Below are 10475 nucleotides of genomic sequence, written 5' to 3' on the forward strand. Positions count from 1 at the left end.
TATATTATTATATTACATTTTAGGGTATAATTGATAAATTAAAATCTAAAAAATAAACATGTCATATAAGCGAATAAAAATAAAAATAGGAATAACGGGAGGCGTACGGGTTGATTGGTAACGGTTAACGCAACGCGCCGTGCGATTGAAGACAGGCAGAAGTGATTTGAGTAAATCTTCATTGCATTGATTCTTAGTTTTGGATGGGTATGCTCCCTCCCCCTTCCTTTCAACTCACTACTTCCTCTCATCACCACCAAAATTTTAAAATAAATAAATAAATAAAATCGTAACATATACTTAATGTAACAGAGTCAGTAGTATTCAAAAAAAAAAAATTAAAACGCGATATTTATCATAAGCTGTGTTATTCGATATAATATTTAGTAAGAATACCGACTATAATAAATAAAAAATTAATGTTGCACTTTTGCAAATAGTGAAAATAAAATTACTATTCTATTTACAATAATGTCATCATCAGCTTGAGAAAATACATTAAGTAATTTTATTTATTTATTCATTCAAATTGTCAATATATGAATGGCTTTGGGTATTGATTTAATTTCAAGAACGTGATTAAATTTAAGTAGACGAAAAAAATTATTATATGTGGTCACAAATTTTCTATATAACAAGTTTTTTTCCTTACACATACCTACACAATGCTAACATAACATTCAATTAAAGTACTTGAGAGGATTAGCTATGGCCATGTGCCAATATAATTGAAATACCTAGCTAGATTAACCTACAGAGGAGTTTAATGATTATGATAATTAATTGGTCCATTAATCATACAAAATTATCCATCTTTAATTCTTCCTTGTAACCCCCATCCATATTTAATTACATTAATAATGAAAGTATGAAACTATTAATATACTAAGTTGGAAGAGTCGAAGAGAATAAATGAAAAGGACAGACATTGTAGACTATATGATCCTAGAACTGATTTTATTAATTTAATGTCCAAGTTCATTGTTACACTCTAATAATTAATTAATATATTACGGAGTATAATATAATACAAATGATGTACAATTATTTTAAATAAAATATATAAATAATTAAATATTGTCTATTTCAACTATCAAAAAAGTAAAAATTGACAATAATGTCATAAATTTGATTCTTATTAAAGTTGGTGGAGCATGATTAAAGTCGATTCGTATCTCTTACCAAAACTCTCACGATTGAGCCCATGACACAAAGTCTTCATCGATCAAACCCACGGCACAAAGTCTTACTAGTATGATTTTTCGTTCTTGTGTGTTTTGCAAGTTGACAAAAAGAAATATTTGTATAAATAAAATAGTAACTACATTCTCGTTCCTTAAGAGAGGTCGGTAGTTCAAACATCCTCTCGTATGAAAAAATCGATATGACCAGTACTTTGCCCCTTAATTGAGTTGACGCGACATGAATAATAATTAATCTGAGTATAGTACCGACTTATAGGTGTTTCTTACAATTAGAGTATGCTCATAACATCTCGTAGTCTGACCAAAAAAAAATAGTAACCAAGTGGGTGAAACAGTCAAACTCAAAGTGTGATTGCGGAATGTGATTTCCATTGACACTTAAAAAAAAAAAAAAAAAAAAAAAGAAAAAAAAAGGGAGAAATTCAGAAATTTGCTTTACTCGGCCCCTACCCCCCTCTCTTTCTTTTCAACAAGTATCATTTCATTATTTCCCTTATTCCTGCAGTCTTTCGTTTTCATTAACCAAACGTAACATTATTTTCTTATCTTTCTTAATTATGGTGGAGAAGTCAACTCCAGAATTTACCTACCTACTAAACCGGCCTACCACTTCACTTACCTAGCTTAAACGTGTATTAATCATGTCTTATTGAAATTCATAAGATACATGATAAATTATAATATCAGCATGCACTATTTTATAAATTATATCATTACATATCAAGTTTAATTTAATTTAAAAATATGCTTGATAAGGCATTTAATTCTCAATCTAAAGTCGATTTCCATAATTAATAGAACCGATAATTTGCACTATTAATTAACCATTGATGTACTATTTCAAATGTATATATACCGTCATAATTACATAAATGTCACTACATATTTTCTTATTTTTTTTCCTCAAATTTTAAACTGGACGAATAAGATTAGTCCGCACTTTTTCACGAGGTCACTAGTTCTCATAAAAGGCCAACGTACTATACATATTTGTATTATACATGGTATCCTATAAGATAAATAGATAATTAATGCAAGTGTTTATGCAAATAAAAATACCCAGAGCTATATAGGCAAAGCTCATGAAGTGTTTTGATTGGGTGAATATATAGTTAGTTATTGATATAAACAGGCAATATATGCTTACATTAACACAACCTTAAAATGGCATAAACTAAAATATGCTGTGCTACTGATAAATGAGTGCTGTATGTACACATATATTGGACTGCATTCTTAAAACCCAAGTCAGAAGATTCCAGTTTTAGAATATTGGCATGCTTTATTACAATGATTATAACAATTATGAGATCATGGAATTTTCTTGAATTTTTATCATGTATTTTTCTTAATTTTTTCATTATAGGCAGGTTCTAATAGTAGCAACCTAACCAATATTATCAACAAAAAAGATTGTTTGGTCAAATATGGTTAAGAAAACAACATAAGATATATGTAAAAATGTAATTAACTAATGTGTTAATTAAGGTGGGGTCATTGATTAATTAAGTCCTAGATTAGATTAACTGTGCTAGATTTGATAAAATTGATGAGGTTGAGAGAGACGAGTGTGGGAGCACTTTGAATTGGTTAGAAGGTAAGTAAGCAATATATTATGATTATCTCATAAAATCATGCAATGCAAATATTGTAATTAGGCCTTCCTTTACTTGTCAACACATCAAAAATAGTACCATATAATTAATTATCTCCGTAAAAATAAAAATGAAAAATAAGAATAAAACAGGAAAAAGAGAGAAGATTTGCTGCTTCTAATCAGTATTTTAAAAGGGACAATTATAGCAAGATGGTAAGGTTATCATTGATCCCACTTCAGTTACAAGCATGTAATCCCTTCACATCATTGTGTTCCTAAATTACTGCATTTTTCTATGCTCCTCTCCTTGGGACCTCAACACTTTTCTTCCCTTCTCACTTAAAGTCATTTTTCATAGCTAATACTAATATTAACAAAATAGATTATTTGAAACCCTAATTCATATAGAACACTCCAGACGATGTTGGTAAACTCGACGATATATATACTAATATAAGTAGAAATTTCGTGAGTACTCAATTTGTAACTTGATAATAATCTTATAAGAATATATATATTGATTACTAGAAAATTCAAATAAATTAAAACACTTCAGATATTTGTAAACCCGATGATATATACCAATATAAGTAGAAATTGGGTATGGACTCAATTTGTCTCTTGATAATAATCTTACCCTAATAGATCAATTATTACTTGTAAACAGGTAAGTATCTGAAACTCTAATTCAAATAGAACACTTAAGATGTATGTAAATTCGATGATATATACTAATATAGGTAGAAATTGCAAGCAGATTCAATTTGTCTCTCGATAACACTCATATATATGTTATTTTTGTAACCTAGATGCAATGAAATAGAGAACAAATTAAAGATAGTGATGAGATCGAATTGGAAAACTGGATAGATAAAGAAAGAAAAAGAAAATGTTGATTCCCTTGTCATCATATCCTAATATATAATGAGGCACTTACATTATGAGAATGTTAATGATAGGCACATAAGAAAATACAGTGCCGAAATTCTGTCTGGACTCATGCGCAATCACTATAATTATCTCCTATCCAATGTTAAGCTTTGCTTAATTGCTAATAAGGCTCCTCTTATAAGTTTACCTATTACCATGCATTATTTTACCCTTTTCCTACCTACTTATATACTTACCTCTACTACCGTAGCAGTTGGATTCTGTAATAATATTATTATTTACCTAGTGCACATTATTAAATAATATGTACTGATTTTCTGATCACTTGAAAAAAAAAAAGGAAAATGGAGTTGTGTATGTTAGTTAAAATGAAAAAGAAAAAAGAAGGGGGAGGAGGACAAGAAGTCTAGGAGAAAATAAAGCACAAAAGTGGGAAAAGTAGAACACAAAAGAAAAGGCATTGACATGATTTAACTCATCCTTTTTTAGGGGTGTAGCTTTTTAAGCTATGGTTGCTAGTAAAAATAAAGATGGAGCTATCTATCAGCTATGTGGTACTCCCTCCCCATTCCCTGAGAAGACAGAATGCAGGCAGGTGAAGTTGTTAAGAGTCTTTGATTTGATTAAAATGAACTACCAAACATCAAATTTCATTTGCTTGAGTGGTGAGTCATATGGTGAATGTAAAAAGACTGAAATGCTTTTTACGGTACTTACTCTCAAGTATTGGTATTCATAAGTAGGGTTGACTTCCACCTGAGCCTTATCACATGAACTAAAATTTGAAATTTGAACTCTATATCGTATATTACAAATTGTTATTATACCTCATCGTTTCAAGAAAAAAAAAAAAAGAAGGAAAAACATAAGGAGTTGATTAGTAGGTGAAAGACAAAATCAAAGACTCCATTATTGTAAGGGCATTGGGCCAATAACCAGAAGTTGGTCTGGGCTTTCCAGCACTTAGCCAGCTTGCAATCACAAAAGTTGTCCGGACAAAAATTGAAGCTGCCACACCCCCTGCTGTTCCCCTATTTAACCTTCCCATTTTCCCATACACCAGTAACAACCAACAACGTTAACGTTAACGTTATCTCTTTTCGCAATCCTTAATCCCTCCATGAAAACGTAACTCCAATCAAATTGGTTAAACTATTAATTTAGTAATCACAAATGTATCAATAAAAATAATTTATCAATTTTTTTGCTTTGAACTTGTCAATTATAAATAACCTAAGTCGGTTTACCTTCTTATAGTGTTTTTCTCGTTATGGTCACAACTCAGAAGACAGTTATTCAGTGCACGCACTAGCGTAGTGACAATCAGTTTATTTCGTCACCTAAAAATAAATAGTTGTGGAGCCCATAAGCAGTCCAATTTTACAGCCCAAGAAAATATAGGCCCACCGGGTTGCGATTGTAGCCCAAGCGCAGATCCAATTCTGAAATCTGGTTTTCTTCTCCAAGTCTGCAAATTCGGAGGGAACGAACAAAATCAGACGTCACGACGGTTATCCATCATGAGCTCCGACCCGAGGCCGAAACCCGATCACTCCTCCTCGGACTATGCTCCATACCCGAAGCTGGACCCGAAGGATACCGCCCCTGTTCCACCCACATGGACGGCCTCGGCCTCCACCATGCCCGCCGGCTCCAACCCCTACGTCTCCCCTGCTCCCGCGCCCGGCCCCGGCTCTTCCGTCAAAAGTGAGCATTTCTTCTGTTATTTTTGCCGATCATTGTTTTGATCAGTTCCTGAAACGATTCTCTGCTTGATGCTCTGAAAGTGTTTGATAACTGCCAGAGGTTTAGTTAGAAAGGAAACTGATGTTTAGACATTGTGATTTTGATATTTACTAGATAGAATGGATGAAATGAAAGATGCACTTGAGAAATTGGGAAAGAAGGCGGCTGAGAAAACAAAGAAGGCTGAGGATCTTGCTGGAAATGTCTGGCAGCACTGTAAGTCTCACAATGATTCCAGGAACTAATGCTCAATTTGTAATCAGGAGTTGCTAAATTGGCTTGTTGAAGCACTTATTATTATCATCATGTGCAATATTTTTTAGTATAGTTGATTATTTGTCTTGCTTACTCTTAGAGTTCTGTGGACTATGGTTATAAATTTGGTTTGATCAGTGAAAACCGGCCCCAGCGTGGCTGATGCTGCTGTGGGAAGAATTGCTCAAGGAGCAAAGATTTTGGCAGAAGGCGGGTATGAGAATGTCTTCAGACAAGCATTTGAAACTCTCCCTGAGGAGAAACTGTTGAATGCTTATGCGTGCTACTTGTCTACTTCTACTGGACCTATCATGGGCATTCTTTACTTGTCTTCTGCAAAACTAGCGTTTTGTAGTGATAATCCTGTTTCTTATATTGTTGGTGACCAGACACAATGGTGCTATTACAAGGTATGGTACATTGGTACTTGGTATTCCATATGCTCGATTAAATTGTCTTGTTGGAGAGTGAAAAGGTGGTAATCTGGTAAGTGTGTTTTAATTCAAAACAGATATGCTATACATAGATGATCAGAAGGGGACAAGGATTTATACTACTATTCAGTCTCATAGTTTCATAGTTTCATACTGAGTATAAAGTTAGAATGTGTATAAGAAGAACAAGTCCAGTTGCCAAGTATATGACATTTTTCATGAATGGCTCACATGGATATTTAGATGCCACTTGCTGTTTGGTGTTTTGTCGTTTTTTTGAACATGCATCATATTTTAGTTCTCAATCTATTCGAACTTTTACTTTCTCAGGGTAAGCCCTTTATTTGTTATTTCTATCCTTTTACAAATTGTCTACCCTTCCCTTATAGTATGTGAGACAATTGACTAAAATGATTAAGAGGCTTGCAAGACGGGTTTCTGAAATGTACTACTACTATTCAGTCTGTTTGGGTCCATATGATGTATTAGTTGTCTGATTAGAGGGTACTTAACTGAATCATATATGCACATTGCATTTTTTCCCCCTCTGCAATCAGGTCATTCTGCCAATAGATAAATTGAAATCGGTTAATCCATCAGCCAGCAAAGTAAATCCAGCCGAAAAGTATATCCAGATTATCTCTGTTGACAGTCATGAGTTTTGGTTCATGGGATTCGTGAATTATGATGGTGCTGTAAACACTTTGCAAGGTGCTTTGCGGGGAGTTCATCCATAGTTGGTGTTCCTTTTCTATCAATTCAGCTTAAATCAAATGATGTGTATATTGGTGTTTGGCATTTATGTGGAATGTGGTATATGTTGCAGGCTACTCTACACTGGTTGCTCTTTCTCTTAATTTATTTTTAGTTGAAGGATGAAAAGATGATAGTTGCATTATTTGTATTGAGAATATTGTATGAATGGAAATGAAAGTATTACACTATTACATTTGAGTCTTGAGAACTTTGAAGTGGATTTTAAAGTCGTAATGGGCTTGAGAGTCCACTATGATGAAAACCCATACTAATATTAGAAAGGTTTTGCATCTTTTATGAAGTTGCTAACTTAGGGTTGGTTGGACCCAATAATGGCCAGTACAGATTTTCAATCCATGAATTCTTACCATATATTTCCCATCTTTAGAGCTGTTAGAAGAGGTTGGCCCATAGCTAGCCTGCCATTTGGCAGAGCGGGCCAACCTGCTTAGCCCGTCTTGTCTAATCTCTCTACTCAAGTGAACTTAGAAGAACTTTACCTCTTAACGGACCACTAAAATCTTTTGAATTTTCATGTTGGAGGAAATGAGATTCAAATCCATGATACAATCTACTTGTACGTCAAGGATTCGAACTTGAAACTTTGTGATTATCAACCCATTCTTATTATAAATGGAGCAACTGTTGTACTCAACTCATTTTGACAACTATACACATCTCATGTGAACTATATATGAGGGGACAAGATTTGATAATTATAGCTTTGAAGGTGGTCTAGCAGGTAGAGAATTGTCTTATCATTATGTTAAGCAACAAACAAAGGAGCAATCAATTTTTGATGAATTGAAAGTAAGTGTATAGTATTACATACAATTAGAGAATTACGTGTTGTGATATATCAGCTGGGCTTTTGAGAAAAAGAGGGAATCTGATGGGTGGGATATGAATATTCAGTAGACATAATGACAGCTTCATGGAAAATGGTAAACCAATATTGTGATAAGCCATTGGAAAACACAGAAAGCTAATAATGGAGTGATGGTCCACTGAATTCACCATTATCTCTGTGGGTTTGGGACAGAGAAAGAGAGAGAGAGAGAGCAGCAATAATAGGTAGCGGCAATTAGAGAAGGATGTAAGGCAATAAACAAAAATTAAGAAAAGGCTGCAAAAACATGACGGAAATGGAAATGAAGGTCAGACGCTTAGGCCCCCTTTTTGTGGCGTGTTGTCACCATCTTTGTTCCCACCCCCACACAAAAATACATAAAACCAAAGCTAAGGAAAAACAAGAATCTTTGAGTGGTTTATTAGGACAGAGGTTTGCTCACTTACCCCACTTAAATTAATCAATACTCAATACATTCATTGAAATGAAGCTAAGGCCGACGGAGAGGTGAATTTTCAGGATTTCAGTTTGTAGGGTATAGCGTTTCAGCCTCTCATCTCCATAATTCTATACAGCAAATTGGGTCCTTTGTACAGCTTGCGATTATTGGTAGGTGAACCAGTAATTACTTTTTTTTTTTTTTTCTTTTCTTTTCTTTGGGTACATTGTCATTACATTATATATATACATGAGATTAGGTGAGAAGAGGCGCTCACGTAAAACATGTGGACAAATCTAAACCGTTAATCAATCCAGATCAACGGCTTTAAAAAAAGAAAAATCTAAACTTGTAATATAACTTTGTGCACCTGCAGAACAAAATTTGTGTACCTGAAGAACAAAATTTATATACTTGAAGAACAAAACTTGTGCACCTTAAGAACAAAACTTATGCACCTGAAGAACGAAACTTGTGCACTTAAAGAACAAAAATTGTACACCTGAAGAACATAATTTATGCACTGGACAAACAAAAGTTATACACTTGAAGGAAAATACTTATGCACCTGAAGAACAAAAGTTATGCACTTCAAAGTTATAAAATTACAAAAATGCCACCGCATTTTTTTTTCTTCATTCTCAACCGTTGATCTGAACAAAAGTTATATACTGGCACAATTGCACTATTGGCAAAATCTAAGTCATTGATTTCAAGTATTCAATGACCTAGACCTGTCCACATAGACTCATGGAAAATGGTGGACTCATTTGATTATGAGTCTATATATATATATATATATATATATATATATATATATATATATATATATAGCGATAAGGTGAGAATGGAGGTGCATGAGAGAACTAGGAACTAATCACAATTGTCCATCCTGAAAGATCTAGCAGATCACATAATTTTTTTTAAAAATGCAGTGATATTTCTGTAAATGACTTGAACTTTGAAGTGCAACTAACATGGGTTAAAAGTGCAAGTGTGCAAGTAAAATCGCTTAAAAGTGCAACCATTTATTTTTAATAGTGCAAGTAACTTACCTTTAACATTAGTGCACTTAATGATAACGTTAGGTGCACTCAATATTATTACTTGTTGTACACTATACTTTTGCGCTTTTAATATATTTTACTTATGATGTAGTAAATACACCGGATTTTACGAATACATCTACGTATTGATTGGGGTATATGGGCTCAGGAAGATGTGATAGACTGATTGTGGGTCGGCGATCCCCAAGCATGTATGAGTCAAGTGAAGGTCCAAAAAGTCTCCCCTTCAAACAATAAATGCGCTATTTATAGGGGAACAAAGGGAACACATGACGGGCATTCGGTATACTCGCCACGTGTCTCACATGTATTGGTGTAGTCAACAGCCTTCTCAATAGGTACACGTGGGTATTGATTCCTGACAGGCCCATTCATGGTGAGACCAGGCGGAGAGTTAGGCATAAGAATTTTTACCTTTATTGTAGGAGGCAACTCAGCAGAATGATCCGAACGGGAATGAGCTACGGGGTCGGGACTGAGCTAATTAAGAGGGCGCCTTGTTTTCGTGTCGGGTCGGGTGAGGCCCAACGGGGTCAAATGTGGTCGGTAAATGTTCCTCTCGATAAACAACGTAGAATTCGAGTAGGTGTAAGTATGTATATGTGTGTGTATATATATATTACCCCAAAACATGTTACATTATGAAGGAAGGTCGTTCAGGTAAGGGGATAGTGAGTTTTAGTTTTTCAATTATTAGTGTATTCACTTGTGATTGTTAAGGTGTTTCTACTCACTTATATGAGTAAATAGTAATCGATTTGTAGGGGTATTTGAGTAAAGAAACAACACCAATTGCTAGGTGGAGAGTGTTTGGATTCAAGAAAACTACAATTTGTTAGTTTTCAATGTATTTCTTTGATATGCACTCACTAAAAGTATTAATTTGGTGTAAACTTGGGGATGGAAAGTGGAGGCATGCATCAACAATGACAGATGAATATACAGTAGGGATTAAAAAAAAAAAAAGTCATTTCGTAATAAGGAAAAAAATAGTGCATCGATATAGTGTTCAAAATGATCTTCAATCTAATATAGGTGTAGAATTTACCTTGTGTACATGCATATTCTTATAGTGATTACAAGTTTATCTAGTAAAAAAAATCTTATATTTATACTATTGGACCACAAAGTTCCTGAAATTCAAATTAATCCACTAAATTCAGTTTGAAATCAAAGTAACAAAAACAAGCTTCACATGAATAACGTAGAAGAGCGCCCCCCCCCCCCATCCCCCC

General features: G+C 34.0%; 1 protein-coding gene across 1 annotated transcript; it reads left to right on the forward strand.

The window, feature by feature from the left end:
• The first annotated feature begins 5142 nt into the window (after window positions 1–5142).
• Window positions 5143–7092, forward strand: LOC116019663 (GEM-like protein 1). Its single transcript, XM_031259953.1, has 4 exons — window positions 5143–5400; window positions 5554–5655; window positions 5833–6104; window positions 6686–7092. Exons 1-4 carry the CDS (start codon window positions 5214–5216, stop codon window positions 6863–6865), a joined length of 741 nt encoding a protein of 246 aa, XP_031115813.1. The 5' UTR covers window positions 5143–5213; the 3' UTR covers window positions 6866–7092.
• The last annotated feature ends 3383 nt before the right edge of the window (window positions 7093–10475 follow it).

Source organism: Ipomoea triloba, chromosome 1 (assembly GCF_003576645.1).
Source record: "Ipomoea triloba cultivar NCNSP0323 chromosome 1, ASM357664v1".
NCBI lineage: Eukaryota > Viridiplantae > Streptophyta > Magnoliopsida > Solanales > Convolvulaceae > Ipomoea > Ipomoea triloba.

Coding starts and splice junctions, on each gene's coding strand:
- LOC116019663 (XM_031259953.1), top strand. CDS start 5,214: ATGAGCTCCGACCCGAGGCCGAAACCCGATCACTCCTCCTCGGACTAT. Junction 5,401..5,553: donor CCCCGGCTCTTCCGTCAAAA/GTGAGCATTTCT, acceptor GATATTTACTAG/ATAGAATGGATGAAATGAAA. Junction 6,105..6,685: donor CACAATGGTGCTATTACAAG/GTATGGTACATT, acceptor CTCTGCAATCAG/GTCATTCTGCCAATAGATAA.